This window comes from Dromaius novaehollandiae, chromosome 1, assembly GCF_036370855.1.
Source record: "Dromaius novaehollandiae isolate bDroNov1 chromosome 1, bDroNov1.hap1, whole genome shotgun sequence".
Lineage (NCBI taxonomy): Eukaryota > Metazoa > Chordata > Aves > Casuariiformes > Dromaiidae > Dromaius > Dromaius novaehollandiae.
Window position 1 is genome coordinate 133,441,314 of NC_088098.1, and position 21,919 is coordinate 133,463,232.

Below are 21,919 nucleotides of genomic sequence, written 5' to 3' on the forward strand. Positions count from 1 at the left end.
AATATCTAAAGATTGGTTAAAACACCTGCAGTCTTGATTTTTATGCTTTCTTAAAAATTCCATGCAGCAATGAGACAGGATGTTTGGGATATCTGTATCCATTCTTATCACTGAACATCTAAGTCGACGAGTCTGAGAGCTGGGGAATGGGAGTGATTTGTGAAAAGGCAAAGGCAAAAAAACCTCCAAGATCTGATAGGGGATTATTTTACATCTGTTTCTCTCTTCCTCTTATCCCATGTTATGCAAGGTAAAAAAGATCTTTCCTCTGCTCTCTTTCCCCCAGCAGCATAACTACATTGTATCCTCAGGGGATTACTAAGTACATGGAAACTCTGCTGAAGAAGTGAGCCAGTGCCTTAACTCCGTGCCATTTTAATTTATTTTGCCAGGGTGATCTACAGCCTGGATCAGCCACCGCTTTCAGGCTTGCCATTGAAAACCCCCAGGCTCCCGAACCATGAAAGGTCCCAACCGTGGTGAAGGACAAAGGTAGTCCTCAAAACAGTTTGGGTTTGACCCTTAGGATCACTCCTGAATAGGAAGTGCCTGTAATGAAGGTGGAACTCAGGTCGGCCTGTGCAGATAAGCGACCCTCCCCCCCAACCCCGGCCACCAGCCCGGCTGTCGGCATCAGCCGGAGCGCCGCTGGGCTCCCCAGGGCTCCCTTCCTCAGGTACGCTGCCTGCTGCTGAGTATGTTGTGGGGGGGATTGCAGGCCGATAATTTCTGCTCTAACTCCAAACAGGAACAGCCGAGACTGCATGGAAAGAGGTGTAGCTAGCCGAGTCATTATGAGACAGAACTGGGGAGAAATCTAGGTGCTCTCTTGTAGCATCAGGCTAATAGGTTGTTGAAGCCCATCACCTCTGCCTGTCTGGGGCTTGCCTTCCCCAGGCTCTAACATCACTCAGCTAGAGCATGGATTTGATATGAAGGCAAGAGCAGTGAGGAAAAACAGCAGATTCCCTTTCCCTAAATGTCTCGCTGTTGCTGACGTTCAAGAAGCTCAAACGGGGCAAGATACCACCTCATTCCACCGATGGCTTGGGGGAAGGCAGCGGGAGTCATGCTAACACATCCTAAGCCCTTAACATTTTCCACTGGATGTGATGTATTGCTCTCAATGACTGGAGTAAGTTCTCAGTAGGCGGGAATGAGATTATACACAAAATTTGCCTCCTTCGCCCTTTGGCTGAATGATTTGACTGATTTCCTGTAGGTGTTGGTGAAACCCTTGGTGCCATAAAGGATGGGAGATACTTGATTAGATACACAGCTGAGCTTAAAAATATTTTCTTTTTTTTTTAAATTGGTGGATTTGTATGCAAGTGACATGCTATGCCAGCAGGGCTGTCTTCTTAAGAAAGAATAAGGCCTCAGGTAATGCCTCATCTAAGTAGAGAAAAGGCCTAATGGGGTTTGTACACTGACCTTGCAGCAGTCTACACAGCAAGTTGTTATTCACCCTCACTTGGCTGCTGAGTCATAGGCTGCATCTCTCCAGTTGCCTTGTTTCTCTGAATACATCGGTAGACAGCTGTTTCCGTATACTACTGAAAAGGAAGGTCTTTCCTCTGAGGCAATAATTTTGTCCCCGGCCTCATCCATGCTAGAACAACTCTGTCGCTTTGGGGCAGAAATAAAGCTGCATAAACTTTGCAGCAGGCAGGATCTAAATTCTGCACCCTATCTTCCAAATCCCAGAATACCCAGGTACCAAATTCGGTAACAACGAAGTTTCTGCCGTATCTTCAAGTGAACACAAAACCATTTGCTTTTAACTGAATTAAATTCAGCAGCTGAATAATGCTTCAGACTAGTAAATGCTGTGTTATTATTTTTCATTATTCTGCCTTCCATTTGGAATAGTTTCGGAACTTTTTGTACTCTACTCCTACTTCTTAAATTGCCACAAATATCTGCATCCATTTTTACACTTTCTCAGGAGATGAAGCTGGAGATTATGGCTGAGTGGGTGAAATTATGGTGAGAAAATGGTTGGGTGGTTGGCATTTAGGAAAATTTGGTGGTTTTTTTTTACATTATGCTCCTGCTTGTTGTTAAAATGACAGTGACCCAAGGTCCATGATGCAGTAAGTGTAACCACCTCCTGGCTCCATACATTTTTCCATTATTTTCCTCCTATAAACCAATATCTAAAGAGCAATCAATAAGAACATAAGGTATTTGAGTGAAAAGTGAGCAGAGAGAAAGTGTTAACATTGATATTTACACAGTCTGAGAGTAGATCATTCATTTCCTAATCATTAACATCAGGAAGATGATACGAAATGAGGGACATGTAGAAGGTCACCGTTGCAACCTAGCTGGCTAACACATCATTCCGTGGACACAGAAAATCTCTAGGCATACTTTTCTCACAAACTGGCTCTAAATATCTGGGAAAATCCCTAGAAAATTTCAGTGGAGGTTCCTGCACTTCTCTCACTCACTTTCCCTGTAAAAGCTCATGCCACTGAAAGCTTGCATGGTTATTCCCCTTCAGTGAAGTACCAGAAGAGCCAGTGACTGTACCTGGGGCCATGAGTGTAGATAACTGCCCATGCAAGGACAGCACAACACAACTAGTTATTGGTTTTTATCGCCTGCTATGCCAACATGGTCAGATTTTTCAAGGGCTGAAGCTCTCCTCTGATGCACCTTTGTACTTTGCCTATTCCTCCTAATGCCACCCAGGCTCCTCCCATTATCTTTAGACTTCTCTTCTTGTCCCACGTAATGGACACCATTGCCCACTCCGACTGCATTCTCCGTTTTTCCACTATCCTGTTTGCTGTTTGCTACCTTTACAGCTTAGTGACGCACTTTCCCGCACTGTGCGACTCCTGTCATGCACACCCACTGCTCTGCCTGCAATTAGCCCTGCATTTGAACAAAATTACCACCTTCTGCAAGTCCCGAGAAAGCTGAGCTGCTGCAATTCTGTGACAGAGAGTGAACAACATACAAGCAGTTGAACTGAAATCCTCCATGCTCCACTGAAATCCAAACTCCCACTTTCATTCCTTTTGGTGAGCTCACTTTCTCTGGCAGAGAAACCAGCTCAGCTCAGCTTTCTCAGGATCTTAAGGAGGTAATTTTGTTAGAACACAGCACTAATTATATTATTAAACAGCTGCCATATGTTATTTTACCCCTACAAATCTCACAAGACTTGCTTCCAGTTTTACAGTTATACCTGCTTTACCTTTAGCACTGGGGAGCCATCTAACTGAAACCTCCCACAGACTTTTTCTGGCTGTCAGTAAATGCTCTACCAAAACTGAGAGAGCTTTTTCGGCCTCTGGGAAATGGTCTCAAGCCAGATAAAAACAAGCCTTGACACATGTCTCATGCTGATGCACAAATCCCTGCTCTTCTCTTTCATCATCTTGATCCTGATGCATCCACATTAGAAAAAGAGAAGTTTGTCTACCACGTACTAGCTGACACAAGCTAACTAGTAAGTGACAAAATCCTAAAGCAGACAGAGTGTTTTGCAATTTTCCTACGCCACAGCATGTTGGGCATGCCATGTCTACTATAAGGTCTATTAAAAACTGCCTGGTCCTCCTGTGATTTCAATTTTAGGTAACATGGTAAACAGACATCTGCTGTTCCCCACTGAAGGGAGGGCTTCTTGCTGCAAGCCCTCAAGCCCTAGCTCAAGCTATCTGCCGACTGAAGCATGAGAACATGCAGGTAAGGGCACAGGCTGTAACACGTCCATGGGGGCAGACAGCCAGACTGAGGTTGTAAACCTGGGAGAATAGGTAGGGGAAAGACAGAAGGGATCTCTCTGTATTTAAGATGAGAAAGCAAAAGGATAGAAGGAGAATGGGTGTGAGTTTTGGCTGTGTTGGAAGGGAGGGAAGAGAAGAAATCCTCCAACGAAGTACTTCTCGGTTTCTCAGTGCAAGGCTGCTGTTCAGGTTAATCTTAAGGTTCTAAACTGCACAAGGGGGAGACATATCCAAATACTTATGACGCAGAAGAAAGAAAGAATTGCAGTCATTTTTGCACTATTTGGATGGACTGCAGGCAGGCAAAGCTAGATGTTTCCTTTTCCCCCAGTCTACAAACCAAAAGTAAAGTTTTATAAGATTGTGTCTGTACAGCTGTGTGTGCTGTATAAAGTCACCCCTGCACATGTGTATGGGAAGCTATGGTAACATGGAAAATCAGCTCATATTAGGAAAGCACTACAAGTCACATCACTGATTACTGAGAAAAGGAACAAAGGAACAGTGTTTAAGCACAGCATGGTGCAAGCAGGCAGGAGGTACAATAAGATGCAATTCTGGTCTACATGAAAGCCAACTGCTAATCATCTGCTCTGGATAATAAAGAGGTGATTTTCTTGTTATAGGAGAAATAGAAACCTGTCCACTCCATATTACAGTAAAATAAAGGCTTGACTGGGCATGCAAGTATGCGTGTGTATATATATATGTATATATATATATACACATATACATATCTAATGAGACCCATCCATGAGTGAAAGAAAGCGTAAGCAAGCTTAAGAAAAGCTTAAGAAAAACTGTGGGCTTCTTGGGCAGCATCTGGCCTTTGCAATCCTCTCTGCTGTTCCTTTGCTTTGCTTGCCCTTTTCTGTTTTGCATAATTCTCCATCCTTTTTTGCCCTTTAAAATACAGGCCCACATACTACAAAGTGCAGGATTTTCCCCAAAGTCTTGAGTCAAGGAAGGGAGGAACAGTGTTTAAAAAGAAGCCTGGATACACATGCATACAGAAACATTTACTGTCCGGAGGATCAGAAAACTAGTCTGCATTTTATGCCATTCTTTCCTCTAATGAGGAAGTATTTCTTCGATACCAGGAGAGTTGTACATGGTTTCTATTCTCTCCTATTATGTAAACTTGTAGGCAAAAAAGATATTCCTTAGAGATGTTATTCACTTAGAGCATGAACACAGCAGAGCTCTGTGACATGCTGGAGTTTTTCACCTGATGCTATGAATCTGCCTCTCCTCCCACATGCATGGGCATAAATTGGTTTCTTGAAATAAAGTGAACTGTGCAGGCAAGTGGAAAACTCATCTCCCATAGGACAGATTTTAGAAGGTTTCTCAGGTGTTCCCACTACAACAAAGTTCAATCAGAAGCACTTAGGTACCATAATCACTTTTAAAAGATCTGACCCTAGCCTTTCTCTGAAAAATGTATAGCCTTAGCTGTTTTCTTTTTGGATCAATAGACCCCTGTTAATCTCTTTTTCCTCTCAGGTCACCTTTCTGGTGATATCTGAACATAAAGCTCCATATGCTTTTTCACAGCCTTGTGAGTCACCACTGGCCTGCAGGCTATAGGCCGGGAACTAGTAGGCTAAAGCACAACCTCTCGTCTTCATGGGCCACTTGAGCTGGCCTTACTGGAAGTCTCATACCCATGTCAGTCACCTCGCTTCAGCTTTCCATGCAAATGGAGTTGCTTATTAAAAAGGGCTGGCACTAAACTCCATCAGCATTAAAAGAAAAAGACCCTCAAGGTTTCTCCCTGCAGACCAGCGCTGCCGTGCCAACAGTAACATTCAGGCATTTTCAATGTCCACTTAGCCATGAAGTACAGGTGCCAGCAAATGGGTTAATATGTTAGTGAGAAGGGGAAAGACAGACAGAGGGAATAATTGGCTTGCTCTATTCACACTGCCTCTTGACAGCTCTCACACATCTCGAATGAGCATCAGGAGAAGCTCCTCATTTGCTCCTAGACCTGCTGTTTCACTAGGTTATATTGGTGAACTGTGATTTCAGAGAGGGCATAAGAAAGAGGATGAAATAACTCAGAAACATCCCAAAGTAACAGGAAACCCTGATCAGTGGCAGAACTTTTTGGCAGCAGCATTATAATTGTATCCTTTGATATTTGGACACAGTATTCCACTCATTAAGTTGCCTGTGAAGGCATCAGTTTAACTTTCATCTGCTGAGCAGATTTTAGTGACTCTTTGAGAGAATTTTAACACAATGAAATAGGATATCTTGACATTTTTCTGTGCCACACATTGATATAAGCGCTGTTTAATTTTACCACAAGCTACCCATGTTGAAGTGAAATAAAGAAAGCAATTACATTTTGATGGTATGCTTCCCCTAAGTCTCCTCAGTTCAGAAGCAATGAAAAACTTCTTATATTTATGAGGTAATCCAGGATCTGAAGCCAACTGAATAAACAACTGTTGTACATTTGGGGATGCTGTGACTTTTAAACAGGACAATGATGTCCCTATGGCTATCTCCAGCAAGCAATATATGGAAACAATTACTCCTTCAGGAAAATATTTTTTCACAAACCTAACCTGTTATAGCACATGAAGCTGTGAAAGGTTAAGTGACAAATGATATGGACATAGTGGCATTACTCACCAGTCAAAATCAAGTGACAGTCACGCTTGCACACCAGCAATGCCTGTCAAGGTTTAGAGGCTCGATACCTGAAAGCCTGAACAGACGGAATATGTATTCTTGGTGAGCAACATCCACTGGGGACATGAACCGTACTTCAGGCTACATTCCAAGTTTGCTTATTTATATGAAAATATAACACCAAGAGTGAATTTTTCAAAAGTACTTGCATCACTTAGGAACCTAAATTCTACTTTCAGCATGAAAGAAGCAGGGTAAATTAGTGTGGGCGGGGGCTAGACTCATTTAATAGCTGGCTCAGTTACCTCTGTAATGCACTGTCAGTCTGTTGGAGAAGCAATTCCTGAGGCATTTATGAAAAGGGCCTGAAATATTTTTGAAAACGTTATCCCAGAAGATGCCATATTTATTCAGATATTCAGATTTATTATTGGATTTATAATTACAGATGTTATGATAGCTGCACTGATTAGATCTCAGACTAATTAATCTGCATTCTGATTTACATGTTATTTATTTAGGGCACGACATCGCAAAATATTAAGCACCCCCTGTCAGCTGCTGAATGCCCATCATACCACCGGTCTGTAAGTACCGTATAGAGTGCCCTCCCTGCACAGTGCCTTGGAAAGCAAAAGCTATTACCATGACGAGAGAAACGCAATACCATGCTGCTTCTCCAGGCATTATCCATGTCATCGGATGTCATAGCGCCCAATAAACTTGGGAACATATATGCACCTTAACATAGAGATTTCTCTCAGAACCGGAACAATGGTCGTCATAGAAGAAAGGTTTTTCTGCCTCTATCAGGGAGAATGTGTTTGCACACAAAAGAAACAAAAGAAAGGAAGTGAACACCGGCCTTTACAGACAATGGTCACGCAAAGGCAAAACTGAAAATTTGCCGGCTTATCTCCTTTATTAAGCCCAAAACACCACCTTCAAAAATCCTGACTTCATGAATAAATCAAATGTCTTCATTAAAGAAACATTAACTGCCATTTTCTATACTTTATTTTAAGGCATACAGGAAAATATTTAACAAATGTGTATGCAATTAAATGCCAGGGACTGCTAATTACAGCCCTTCTGAATGCCTCTGCGAAACAATGATAGTCAATACAATCTATTAGAAAGAAGAGGGGGGGAAGGAGAGGAAGCTGAAGATGATCTACTTCCTTTGAGCACAGATATATCCTGGCCTTTGGCTACAAGCAGCGAATGAGCCATCAGTGTAACCCAAAATGGCAGCCAAAGGACATTTTAGATTTGTACCTTTGCTTCTGCTCCTCTAATTCATTTCCAAAACATTTCATTTCTAACTAATTATGGAACTTAATGACAGAACGTAAAGGACTGGCACAGGTTTCAGGCCATTCCAACAAGATTTTAATGATATATCCTCCAGGTTGCAGAATCTTTATGTACTTAGCAGTGATTTATCAGCCTTGGCAGAGGCAGGTACTTCAGAGGCAACCTTATATAAAAAATAAATTCTACCTTTGCCAAGCATCAGAAAGAGCACTAAATTAAATTTGAAAATCAATTCCTAGAGACAAAAGAGTCATAAAAACTCAGTGGGCTTGTCTATTTGGCCAACAGGCAAAAATTTATGAAAGTACAATTTTGTAATCAATAATAGCAATACAGTGTATGTTTTTGATTGGAAAAAATTAAAGATGCCAAAACAACATTGTTAAATATTCAGGCTGATTCATGACAGTCCCATTAAGCAGAAACACAACATGCATTTTGATGAATTTCCAACTAGTTTATGTCATACTATACTTTTTATTTTTCAAAAAAGAATATTAAAACTATTATAAGCTTTGTCACCTGCTGTAAGGCAGAATGATGCAATTTTATTCACTGCACATTTCTTGTTTGTGAGGCAAAAAAGCATAATTTACTTCTTTATAAAAGGGAAATATATATAACTATATATATATATAATTTTATTGGTATTAACATAATGCAATACCATACATTGAGCAAACAGAAAGAAAACATTTCAAAATACATTTTTAAAAGTATCTCCCCATAAGATAGTATGAAATATCAAGTAATTAGCATTACATTATTACAATACACCCTTAGCCAAATATATTAAGGAAAATCCACATTCTAACCACAGAGATAGAGGCAAACATCAACCCATAGGGGACTCAGAACATAATAATAAATACAATATCTGAATCTACTTTGAGTGACATCCAGACAAATACTGGCCCCAAAACAGCCCTCTGGAGTCTGAGTGTTATACAGAGAATACTTTGTGCCTATTTGGCCAGGCGGTATCACTCACATGTTTAAGTCCTAGAAGATAAAGAGGAACTGAAGAGTTTATCTGCAGAGTCTAATAAATCTCAGCGTGAGGTATCTTCTCCATCATGATCCAAACCAGTGTCAGTGTACCCCTCTCATAATTCATTACAAATCCGTAAATAAATAGAAGTCTCTGAATAGTCTGTACACACCTTCACTTGATAGAATACACTTAGTTTAGCATGATACAGTAAGTTAACTTCCTTCACTAATGTGAAGTATGCTTAAATGACATAACTCTGTCTGGTTGGCCTGAACGGATTCACCGGAGTTCAGTAAAAACAACAGGATTTTACAGTTACCATGGCTGAATCCCTCTTTAATTCCTCGAAGTCTGCAGAACAAAACTGAGTGACATCAAAGCCCTTCCCCTGCCAAGACCCTCTTCCCCTTCCGTTCTCCCATGCAGGGGGAAGTATTTTCTGCAAATGTGCTCCGTGTAGACTGGATCTGACTTTGTGCCTAGTCCCATTGTGGAAAGGGTGCATTCTTCAAAAGACTGGCCATGCCCTTTGACGCCTTCCTGGAGGCCTCATATCCAGGCATGTGGTTGTCTACGCTTTTACACGTCTGTTCTCTTTTATAAACATCAAAGTTATTCAAGAAGAACTGACTTTCTGAACGGAGGCCATTAGGTTGCTTGCAAGAGGCTGAAGTTGAGTCTCCGTCGTGCCAATTCTCTAATGATAAGTTTATCAACCTTTGAGTCCACTCGGTTCAGTGCCAAGGGAAGTGGATCCGATTTGACATGGAGAGGTGCTATCAACTCTCGCAGTGTATTAGCCTAATATGATAAAGCAGTGATACAATACGTTGAAAGAACTGTGATGTGCCATTATTTCCATATCATATTAGTATATTAGAAATACTGTCATGCAAACAAGAGCAAATAGCAAATCTGGCATACAGTTGCAGCACTACAGAGCTTTTCTAATCTGCATGCAGGTATGCTCGTGAGGACAGAGACATGGCACTGTTCTGGTGTTATATTCTGCTCTGTCAAAAATGTCCATCCCTGATGCAAAAGAGATATTTAGGGTAGGAAATTATATATTCTCTCTTTGTGGATTTGCTTAAAAAAACAGAACAGAATGAAGATCAATTAAAAAAATCAATAAAGCAAGAGAACAAAATACATCCTAACCAACGTGGTTTGGTTTTCTCCATGTTTCAAAGACATTTGGAAGTGCTAGGAAAGGTCACAGGAACAAGGGGAAAGGAAGCAAACTCTGTGCCCCAAATCCACCAAATGTGCAATAAACAGAGAGAAATATTCTGTCAGCAACTTATGCATGAAATATAAAAAGAGGTGGCACAACACAATCTGGCTTCTTTCATTATTCTAGATGACGATCCAGTATGGTGAAATTGTGGGTGAAGGGTAAGATATAGAGCTAGGAAACCATGTGACTTTGAAACCACACTGACATTACATACATCCAAAAACTAGCACACTCTAGAAACTCTGTTGAGCAGATTAGCAAAGAAAAGAGAAAGAGAGAGGTGGAATAAACTAGCATATATCTTTTACTTAGAGTTTCTATGTGTATGTGCCATCTTTGCACACCAGACAGTTTCAAAAGCCTCAGTAGATACCCTATTTTACTGTCTCCTATATGTATTTGTAATAGAATATGAAACTTTCCATGATTCTTGAAATCCACTGTGCTTTTCGATTCGCAGATAGGGAAAGTTAGGATATACTTTGTGGTTAAAAAAAAATCCTCACTTTGGAAAAGATATGATAAAGATGTTCAAACTCAATACCATTTAATTAATTAGGATTGTTTATCCCTTGTTAAAGAGAAAAAATTCTTTCCAAAAAGACAGGATGAAAAAGGAAGGAGAAAAATAAAGCATTGTCATTTTTACTTTGGAGTGTGTCACAAGTTTGGGATGGCAGAAGAGAAATGTTGTCCCAAAGACAGAAGGCACAAGTTGGAAAGAAATTCCCGATAGAAACATTGGTGCCATTTAGTCCACCCGCGGCAGCAATGGAAAAATGAGTTTCCAAACAGGTATAATGTGAGCAATGCTATGGAACTAAAACGGAGTTCAGTCTCTCCTTAACTTCTTAGATTTCCCAGGAATTCTGTGCATCAAAAGGAGAGGAGGAAGAAAAAGGGAGAGGAAAACAGTTTATAAAACTATATCCTAAATATAGTAGTCAAGAAAATTTTTTACGTAATGTATTGTTTAAAATAAGGAACATTTCTCTCTACAACAAAAATAAAATAAAACAAAATAAACTGACAGAGACCCAAAGCAGCACATTTCAAGGCTCATGGGTTTGAGGGAAGGGAGACTTACGCAGACAGCAAAAGGGAATGTTTCTCACATTTCAGCCTATTTTATAACCCTATCAGTCTTGGCATTTAAAATAACAGTCTTGGATTTGTTTGGAAAGAGACACTAGGAGGAGGAGGACACTGCTGTCTCACTTCCGCAACTTCAGGAGATCCTGCTGTCTTATGGGTACTTTTCATATAACTTTATCTCTAAAAACTCAGGAAGTTTGCTTTCTTATTGGAGGTTAGGCTATGGCAAAATATGCTTTCCATTTCCTGAAGAAAGATGGCTAAGAAAGGAAGGAGGGTCATGTAAATTAGGGCAAGGGCCTTACCCAGCAAATGTCTAAACCCTGGTCTTTCACATGCCCCGTTGCTGGGATACCTACTCTGTGTCTGTGGGAGGACATATGGAAGAACTCTGTTACCTGCTCTGGCTGGTAATACAGGACATTTGTTAATATACCTAAAATCTAACTGAATTCTGCATTAGAAGAGGACTCCCTGAAAAAAATTGCTGGTAAGACATATCTGTGAAGAGACGATTCAGGAATATTGCTAAGGCCTCTATGGCACTGTTGTCATACATGTGAAATTCTTGCGTGTCTCAGTTTGGACCTGCCACAATGTTCATTAACAGCCTTTCATTAGTATCTCTTAAGATAAGCAGTAGCGTTCACAGTCCTATTTATCTGAAGGTGAATATAATTAACCTGCACACTTGGGGGGCTTTTCTAAATCTATTTTATTTTTATTTTGGTTTATCACTGTATCGCTCCCACTGATAGAAAGCAACTGTACAATATGTCCTATCAGGGTAAGTGCACAATAAGAATTAAGAAATTCCACTTTTCCGGTCATCATCATAAAACAACTTTTTTCTTTCTGTAAATCACTAGCATTAGCAAAGTAATTTATGTAAACAATTTCCAGTGCATGGTTCTCTTTCCAGATTAGGGCATATCTGTTTGTTTTTAAAGGAGAACAAATACAAATAACAAAGAACGAGTAACATACTTTTGGATGGACACTACAATTTATGAAAATCATAAGACTTGCAAACATTTTGAAAAATTAACCGTCATTCACACACAAACATGAATGCGACCCTGTGAAAATAATGAAGCAAACAGTGCATTTATCAACCAAATTATGTTTGTACTATGAGAAGAGCTTTTACAGCAAATGACTTCTCCAGAGAGGTTACAGAAACAAAACTGCCTCCTATAAATCTCCAAATATTTCTACAGCAGATGCAGTCACATAAGATGTGGTGTATCTCATGTCAGTGCAAGTCTGTAGCAGCAGGAGGTACTTAACCCATCAAAAGTGGTGGTGAGTACATCACGGCTGGGACCAACCCACCAAACGAGAGCAGAGGGATGCTCTGCTGGCCTTTGCAATGGTGGGGGAGGACATGCCAGCATGTCCCCAGAAAACAAACAAACAAAAAGCAAGCAAAAGGAGAGGAGAAAGTTCCCACCTGAAAGAAATGTTTATGAGTCACAGTCAATAAGGTCTTCAAATGACTATCACACACAAAGTCCTATATAGTAAGGAGAGGGGCATGGAAGATGAAACAACTGTCTATTTCTTTTTGTCTTTGAGAACTACATACGAATAATGAAGGCACATCAGCAGTCACTAATGAGAGGCAAATGGAGTTAAGGTGTTCATTTTGATGTGGTTTCTAACAAAATGCATAACATTTTACTGCCACCACTGAGAGCAGCTTCTTGTATGAATGTCTGCATTACATACTTTGAAATCTAAACAGATTACAAGATGCCTAATTATTAAATAGCATGTTTCTGGTAAATTCGCTTTTCAGTGAAGGGGTAGTAGAATCATAGCAGGTTAACAGGCTTACTTTTGAAGTAAACAATGAAGTTATAGAACAGGAAATTTCTGGCTTCCCAGCTATAGTGGTGATCAGTAAAACTGTAACTGCATTTTGAATTTCTATTTTTTCTCTCACTTGTATCCTGCTTTGTATACATATTACTACATCTGTCTATGTATTCATAACAAACAAAAGAATTTTGACCAGAAGCTCCTATCTATTATCTATTCTAATAATGAAGCACATCTAGTTCTATATATTCCCCTATAGGTCAACGCTATGCTTGAGTAATCAGGCTCTGAATGAGGAGTCAATACAGACACTGGGAAAAAAGCCTTCCCCCTATACCGCAAACTGCTACCTGGCTGCTTCTGCTGTAAATCCAGTGGCAGCTAAATCCTCCTCCTCACGGGGGAAGTGACTAAATGCTATTTGACACAGGCTCTTCTGGAGGAATATTGGCAGGTTTTTAAACTATTCACTTCTCAATAGCAGAGAGCGACCATAAGCTTCAGGACTGTTCAGGTCACACAGGTGCCGTGCAAAGGGGAAAAGGAGCTGGTGTGCTGCCTGGCAATGCGTGTGCCTGAAGAAAGGGTTTTGATGACATACCCAGTGCAGCCTCCTGACACTATATGCCAAAGTAGCAAATCTGCCAGTTATTCCGTAAGATGTTGGTTAGATGGGGAAGCAGTAACAGGAGTCACTGAGTCTTCCTCTGGAGACTGCGGTTACTGCAGTAAAAGGGAACTAAATCAAACACAGATAAATACAGGAATAAACTACCTTACAAGTAGCACAGTACCACAGTGTTCTAGTTTTTCCAGCATTACTGTATGTGCTTTAGTGTCCCCTGTGTCCTCACTGAGCTAGAAGTAACAGCAAAAGAACACTAAGTGCACAAATATAATATGAGAAATCGCCACAGTGAACAAACAGGACTTGGGGAACAGGGCGGACAGGTGGTTATGTTAAAACACACATAACCTCCGATATCTGTTCTTGTGCAAGTGCTACACTCAGCCTTTTGGGAAGAAAGAAGCACAGGGACATGATAGGGTCCTAATCTTCAGGGATTTTTCCTCCCATTTGCCACCGAATTTCTAAATGCACAAATGCATCCTGGTTCTCCCAACAGACACTTCATACACTCCAGTTCTTGCTAAATAACCCTCTGTCTACTCAATACTAAAGAACTAAATTAAAAAACAAACATGCAAAAACCCACTAGAGTCACAATAAAAAGCACTTGGAGAGCTGAAAACCCAAAGTTAGGGTTGTCTTATATACTCCACCACCATGATGCAAACATACTTATTAATACACAGAACAGTATTATTCTTTGCATGATCCTGTCTTAAACTGTGCACAGTACTTTGCTTCACATGCAATTCACCTTTTGTGCAGGAAAGACCCATAAGCCGACTAAGCTTATTATGCTTTTCTTCAAACACTGCCTCGCGGGGCCTCGCACCGCCCTGGCCCCAGGTGCCAGCACAGACATCCCAGCAGTGCCACCACCGGCTGCGCTGACCCCCACTCAAAGCATTCCTCACGCTCAGTGAAAGCCCCCGTCTCCATACACAGCAATGGGTTGGGAAACTTGGGGACACAGATCTTTAATCATTTTTCACCCTTCTTTCTTCACTGCCTTCTGCTGAAGTAAATACCTATCGCAGGCACGGCAGGGACAAGGTTTTCATAAAGAACGTGCATTTGCTTTACCAACGCTGTTCCTCTAAAGGAGATGACACTTTCTGACAATGCCACTAGAGCCCCTCTATTATCCGCTGTTTGTTCATGGAGGTTTTACTAAGCGATAACTTCCAGGATGCTATCAGTAAAGGAAGCACCTACTGGAGTGCCATCTACCCCTAACAACCCCATTTTTGGCTCTCCTTTTTTGTGCTTTTTTCTTTTTTTTTACATAGCATATCAAGTCATCAAACTCTCACTATTTCTGCTTCTATTAGGTCCCTCTATGCTAGATACATCTCATGGTTACTTGTTTTTCTGCAGCACCTATTTCTCTCTAGTATCTGTAAAACTTTCTCCTTTCATTTCTTACCAGGGTCTTACTGGAGTGATGGTCCACAGCTCTGAGGCTGAGCAATTTTGAGTTGTGGCTCTGTCAGAAATCAGTGGTTATCTTTGTTATCTTTGTAGAGAAGTTTGTTTAGTAGCCATTGTAAACTAATATAAATAGTTGCCCCAAGACACATGAGGCCCTCTAATTTGGGACACAAACAGTGAAACTGTACAAAATCTGAAAAATATTCACTGTTATTGTTATAAGATGAAAAACCTGGGCTTCATTTTTTTGGAGGGAAGAAAAGACATGCAGTTGGATAACCAGGGTCAGGAAAAGCAGTTGGCTAACTTTCTCAGTTTTATATACATACAGAGTGCAAGACATAATCAGGACTTTAGTGTCCCACTGGGCAATTTATGAATTCTGAGAATGATACTAAAATTTCTGTATATTGGCACTCTAATTGCTGGACTATAGTGAAACTAAGTTATGTACTTCTTTTGGATGGGCTTCACCCAAGAGAACTTGATGTTACATTCAAAACATAGGGCATACACCTAAAGGTGAGGTCCCTGGCAGACCAGTTCTTAAGTTTTAGTCAGGTCTTAGTCAGGCTTTGATTGCAATGGCATATAAAGCTCAGTTTAATTTGCCCAATGTCCTGCATGGCTTATACTGTGAATAGCTCAAAGAGATGTGTCTTTATTTCCTGATCATGAAGCAGGAACTATAGTTCCAGTCTGTTGCTCAGAGAAACAGTTTCTACAGAGTATAAACACGAGACTTGTTTCCCAACTGATGCTTTGAATTTCAATTCTGAAAAGAAAATAAAGTCACATACTGCTTTTTTGCATTTGTATTACCCAATTTTTCTATATGGAATATTTAAAGAAAACTGGTCCTATTATCAGAGCAGTCTATTCTCTGTATCACCTTTATCAAAAGCATATTTCTGGGAATTTTTGTACGTTAAGTCACTTGGAGCTTTCAAAGGTAACACAAATTTAAAGAATTGCTTATAACATGTCAAATGTAAATTTACACAAATAACTGGAACTCTGGGTGTACAGAAGTCTGATCACAAGGATCACTGTGATAAGATCTCATGAATCATGAGGATGGCTCAAAAACCCTAGGATATCTTTTTGTTAGGGATACTGCTAACAATTCCATTTATTTTTGCAGGGACTATTTGTAGAGTACAGTTTTGTGACACTGTGAAGGCTCAAAATGTACAGACAACTGCAACAATTTCAAAACTACAAAAATGATTCCATCTGTTTCTAAACCTAGAACAGTTTCTGCTTAAAAAATAAAAAGAAAATTTTATTGTCCAGAAAAACCCACCCTTGACAAGTTTTTCACTCTGACCAGTAGAAACCACTTCAGCTAAAGAATCCTTTAATGCACCAACATTAGGTAATGCAATTGCTCCTTCTGATGGTGCCTTCCATATTGACAACAAAAATAGTGACCTACTGACAAAACCACCGGCATGACTAAATAACGCACGGGCAGACTGGAACCTCCCCACTGTCTATTTGCATCCAAGGACAGAGGGTTGAAATGCTGCCCCTGCCAGAGCTGGTGACAGCTGCAGCAACTTTACATCATGGCCTAGGATCTCATCTCAGAAGGGCTCAATGATAGAGGCAGATCATATACGTTTTAACTTACTGCCTATCAAACTGTGTGGTTAAGGTCAAAGAAGCAGACTGAGCAAGAAGTGTCATCTTGCTTTTTGTGGCTGTGTGAAAACTTGCGTGTTAGGGAAAGCTGGGCATGCAGATTATTATTATTATTATTAGACTAATGTTGAGAGTTTTTAATCAGATTTGGAGCTTACTGGAGAAGTACATACGCAAAATATGGACTACATTATCACTCATCTGGCAAGGCCATTAAGTGAAATTTTGACAACTCCCCTTGGTTGGTTGTGCTACATATAACACATGTATCCGGTTATTTCTCCTGATGTACCAGCAAGTGTTTGATCGGTTAATCCAACTTGCCTGCCTGCTTCCAGGCGAGTCATATGATTTTGCTCCAGCTCTATTTTTGATTTAGCCAGGTCTCTTCCAGGCTGTAGTAGGACCATATTTAGCAACACAAATATTACTGGCTCTGAAACCCCTCCCCCAGCAGACCATCACACTGAAATACACTGCACAAAATTAGCATATAAAGAAAGTGCATTAATTCGCTTTCTGTAAAGATAAGGCAGAAATCTCTTTTCCTGTTCTAAAGCAATGATTCAGCTGCTTTCTGAGGTGTCTACAGTGTCCTGAAAGCCCATCAGACCGATACAGCAGTTGGCTGCTTGTTTTGCTGCAGTGAATTCATTATGTACTTGGGAATATAAAATGAAGAATTAATGATAAAATGTTGCACACCTGGTAAATACTGAAAGGATATATTTTCATCTAGTGAATTTTATTTTTATTTTTTATGAGAATGATTATCTCTACATAAAAACCTTACACAGAAGGGTTTTATATAAGGTATCCTTCTGGCAAGCCAAGCACTGCTACACTTTCTGTTTGTAAGTGCTCATAGATTTTTAACATGCAGTAGCTGCTTTCAGAGGTGTTCCAAATGTGCTGAGGTTTTTAAAAATATATCCTGAGCCTATCGTATGTCAAACAATGCACTCACCAACGTGATTACAGAAAATCAGAACTGAACAGAGATTTTATTAAGCTAAAGGCACCTTTTACAGGAGTCAAGTGCTGAAAATGTCAGAAGCTCCCCAGTGTATTTCAACTTTAAAGATAGCAACAAACAATAAATTTTAAATTGTTTCAAATCCCTGAATGTGTTAGAGTCGACACGATTTCTTCAATTGGATAGTATCTCTTCAAGTGTGCTAAGACGCTACTGCTATATACAATCTAGGAGGGAAAACCCAGCAAACTAATCGAAGGAGCCATTTGTCTTATTGCCTTACGTGTTTAGGCTCCTGGTTAAATACTCATTCCAAAAATCACAAGGCAGCACTTTATGGGAAGCCAGTGGTGGGGGAAGGTGAAAAATACTGGGCAGACTGGTCACAGAGCCCAGATCAGTTCTGGGGGTGGCAGTACAGTGTCTCCCAGCCACATGATGCCGCCCTGCAGAGCACCCTGCTCCAAGGTCGGAGCCCTTCGCCCTTTTGCCTCCCTTGGAAACCCAGGCACCCATCAGATGCCTTCTTGAAGAGAGGGGACGCGGTGCTCATCATTTTTTAAATGAAGATCTTGGCTCAACTGTTGATGCGCCGGGGATAAACAGGAGGGAGTTATTCCTACACTTCCACCAATTCCTATGAGGTTTTTTCCCCTCAAGGATCCTAAAACAAAAGTACGAGGACATCAGTGTCCAAATTCCTTGCTTCACATTATTCTCCCTCCCTAATCCCACCCCAAGCATTTCTTAAATACAGAAACATTTCTATCACACACATTGTGCTTGATAGTCTCCCGTACTTTCATATGACAGCATTATTTCACAGAAGAAATAATCCAACGTTTAACAGATTACAGAAGTAATACCCAATTTGGCTGTCATGCACACTCTGCTAAGAAGGTCTGATACTCTCGCAGGGTGGGAAGGCACACAGTCCTGCTTCTGCACATGGGCCTGGTCGGGAGGGAGGGCAGTGGAAATACTCTTGAGCCTTGAGAAGACCCGCTGTCCCCTTGGGGTGCAGCAGCAGTGTGACAGCAAGGAAACGGCTCCCGGGGCGCACCAGGGTGGCCACATCCACCTCCAGACTCAGGCTGAGCAACCCATTTCCATGGCAGCTCAGCCTCTTCTACCTGGCACTGATGGCTAAAGTTGTGGTGAGAGATGGGCATTTTCTCAAAACCTTCTGGGATGTCAAAAACGTTCTTATTTCTCAGGAAAACAAAAATAGGACCTTTAAGGCTTTTAATGGGAAATGAGAGATATAAGTGCTATCCTAGGATAGCCAATACTAGTGGTCAGATCAGTCTCATAGAGGATATGAGACCAAAGTACAAATTCAGCCTCTGATAGAATAAAAGAACACCATTTAAACAAGAATGTTTGAAATTAATGAGAATATTTGCTTTTCACCATTTCTACCGTGAAAACCTTAAGCTTCAGATAGAAAACACTACCTACTAGCACCCAAAAATCTCTTGAAACAGAAAAGAGAAAACTAGAATATAAAAGTTCCTGACTACTACTACAGAAACTAAGAATTAAAAGTCTCCAAGATATTAGACTATTTTCCATATTGGTTTAAAAATAATGCTTTAAGTAACTGTATGATTGTAGTTCTTAGGTCTCGTCACCCCATCTGATCACAAGCAGAGAAAAAAAATCATTTGTTTTCTCAAAGTTAATTATATACAGAAAAAGAAAAAAAGCGATTAAAGAGAGGAGAGCCCTTCCGCAAAGGTCTCATCTGGCTCTGAAAGCTGCCAGGTAGGCTGGGGTAAGGCTGGTGTCAGGCCTCGGCTGCATGGGCTGAGCTGATCTCCTTGGTGGTGGAGGAGTCCGCGAGGAAGAGGAGTGGGAAGGAGGGATGACGTGAGGCAGCTCCCCACTGAGGCTCGCTGGCTGGAGTCAAGCGCGGCAGCTCGGTTTGGCAGCGTGAGTGCCTGCGGCTCGTCAGCTGCCACCCAGCCCCAGTGTTGCCATAGCAATCTGCTGCGAAGCAGGGGATCTATTTCAGACATAATTAGTATTAAAAAACCCCTTGAACTAAGCAGTGGCATTAAGCGCTAAGGAGGGCTTACCCCCCTCCCTCTGCAGTCTCCAGGTGAGCAAGCAGTACAGGTGCCCTGAGCCAGCAGGCGCATAGCCCTTGGTGCTGCAGGGACTGCCATGTGGCGAATACGGATCGAAGAAAAGCTCCACAGGCTCCAAACGGAAGCCTCTTATTTTCACTGTAACCTGTGGCTGAGGGATATGAGGCGATCCTGCGCTCTGAAGGCAACTTGCAAGAATGGAAACACCTTGGTGGTTCTCTCTGCTGCTGAGGGGAAGGATAGCTATAAAAGAAGATGCCCTTGGAAATTATCAGGTGACGGTGCCCTGCCCTCAAAGGGTGGTGAGCCCTGGAAAGGTTGTGAGGAGGGGTTAATGCTGTCCAAGCACCTTTTGTCTGCTTAGTTACGTGCTCTGTCACTCTTCGCATGGGCAAATTCTAGAGCAAAACAAATCTGTCTGGCTTTCTGTAATGGAAATATTCCCAGCAACTAGCTGCTTACTCCCACTTAAGTTTGCTTAAGTATGTTTCATCTCAGTGTCACCACTAAATGAAGAAAATATCACCTATGCATCCTGGAAGACACTGAATCTCATCCAACTGAATTCTGTTCTTATCCCACCATAGCATCATCCCTTCTCATTAAGTAACTCCTTGAGCCGCTCAGTTAGCTGTCCTCCATTAATTTCTTTTAGTAACTATATTTTGCCTTTTTAGTTTCCTTTTCCTTTGCTTTCATGTGAACAAGCATTACACTTCTCTTCTCATGCATCACCTATGTCAAAACTACATCCTTTTTTTTTTTTCCTTTAAGGCAGAACTATCATACACCAAATGGTTCCTATTGGTTCTCTTCTTGGAGTACAAAACCATAACTGCAGAATATTTGTTAAAAAACCTGAAATCAGCTTCCTGAAAAACAAAGAAATTGGAAGCACTTAAGGGTTTGGCTTTTACTTCTGAGAAAATAAGGAAAGGAGTAGAGAACAAAGCAGAAAACATTAAAATGCCACTGTATAAATCCCTGGTGTGTCACATCTTGAAGACTGTATGCCAATCTGACCTCCTCATCTCAAAAAGTAGTTACAGGGCAAGTAAATGACAGAGCAACAGGGATTATCAGTGGTATGAAAGGTTTTTCCTAGAAGATATGATTACACTCATGCCTCAGACTTGGTCACTATAATAACAGAGGTCTATAAAATTATGAGCACATGCATTCACAAAGTAAACAGAGAAAGAGTGATCGCTGCCTCTTTCGATAATGGACATCTGAAGTTCTGGTGGTAGGTTCAAAACTAACCAGAAGAGATACTTCTCTCTCCAACCTGTAGTTAAACCATGCAACTCCTTGCTGCCATATGATGTGGCTGAAAGAACACCTGAGTTCAAAAGTGATAAAACTAATTTGTGGAATAAGGCTCCATCAAGGGCTACGAAAAAACACCTTTACTTCTTCCCTAGGAATATGTTTTTAGTCACTGTTCAAGGCAGGCTATTGGGGTAGCTGGAAGGTGGGGCTGAAAGGTCTGCAACTGCTCTTCAGTGCAAGCACTTGTGCTTGCAGCTTGCGTTTTAAATGTGACTAGCTCAGGGTCTGACATCCAGTCCAGAACTACACAGATCAACCTTTTGGACAATTTTTACTAAGCCCCCATCTGCCATGCAGAATGGAAAAGTTAGACTGCAAGACTAAATAGTAAAAACAGCAAGCTTAGTGAGTTTTTAATTCTACAAGGATTTGCCTTTTCAGAGCAAAGTAAGCATGTCTCTTAAGGACACTGTCTATCTGACAGCAATAAGCTCACTGATTTTCTTGTATAACACTAGGACTTGTTACCAGTACAAGTGGATATTGCAAAGACTTGTCACTGATGCTTTTGTAATTTGCAATAACTTGAATTTATGTTCATCTTCTCAAATGTTTTTATTTCAGAAATATAGGTGAAAAGGTTCTGGAGGAATTATCTTGGTGCAGCAACATGAAATTAAACTATAAATTGATCTTCAATTTATATCATATCGTGCATACCTAACATAAAATAAGCACAGAAAACAAGACTGCTTTTGGAAAAGAGATCACAGGAAAATCATTTAGAAATACAAGGAGATCACATTACCTATTATAATGTTGCTTGTATCTGCTGTAATAATTTAAAGATTTTATGGTGATCACAGAGGTAATGAAGTTCACTGTGTATTATACAATAAATTTATTAAATTGTTCTGTGGACAAGTAAAGCCTTTCTGAAGTTAATTTTCTTATAAAAAAGTACACAAGAAAATAGGAATGGGTGAGAATTTATTTTTTCTGGTTAC

The 21,919-nt window shown here is 40.7% G+C and overlaps 1 protein-coding gene across 6 annotated transcripts in view; it reads right to left on the minus strand.

Moving 5' to 3' along the window:
* Positions 1-21,919, minus strand: part of CNKSR2 (connector enhancer of kinase suppressor of Ras 2) — a 223,382-nt gene that overhangs the window by 7,852 nt on the left and 193,611 nt on the right. The window contains exon 21 of one of the 6 annotated variants that reach the window (XM_026120686.2): positions 7,964-9,504. The exons of 4 other annotated variants lie outside the window; for them this stretch is intronic. In XM_026120686.2, coding sequence (XP_025976471.2) covers positions 9,500-9,504 — 5 coding nt within the window. In that variant the 3' untranslated portion in view covers positions 7,964-9,499. Of the gene's footprint in view, positions 1-7,963; positions 9,505-9,831; positions 10,813-21,919 lie in introns of those variants that run through there. One more of the 6 variants, XM_064499010.1, reaches the window with a different exon arrangement.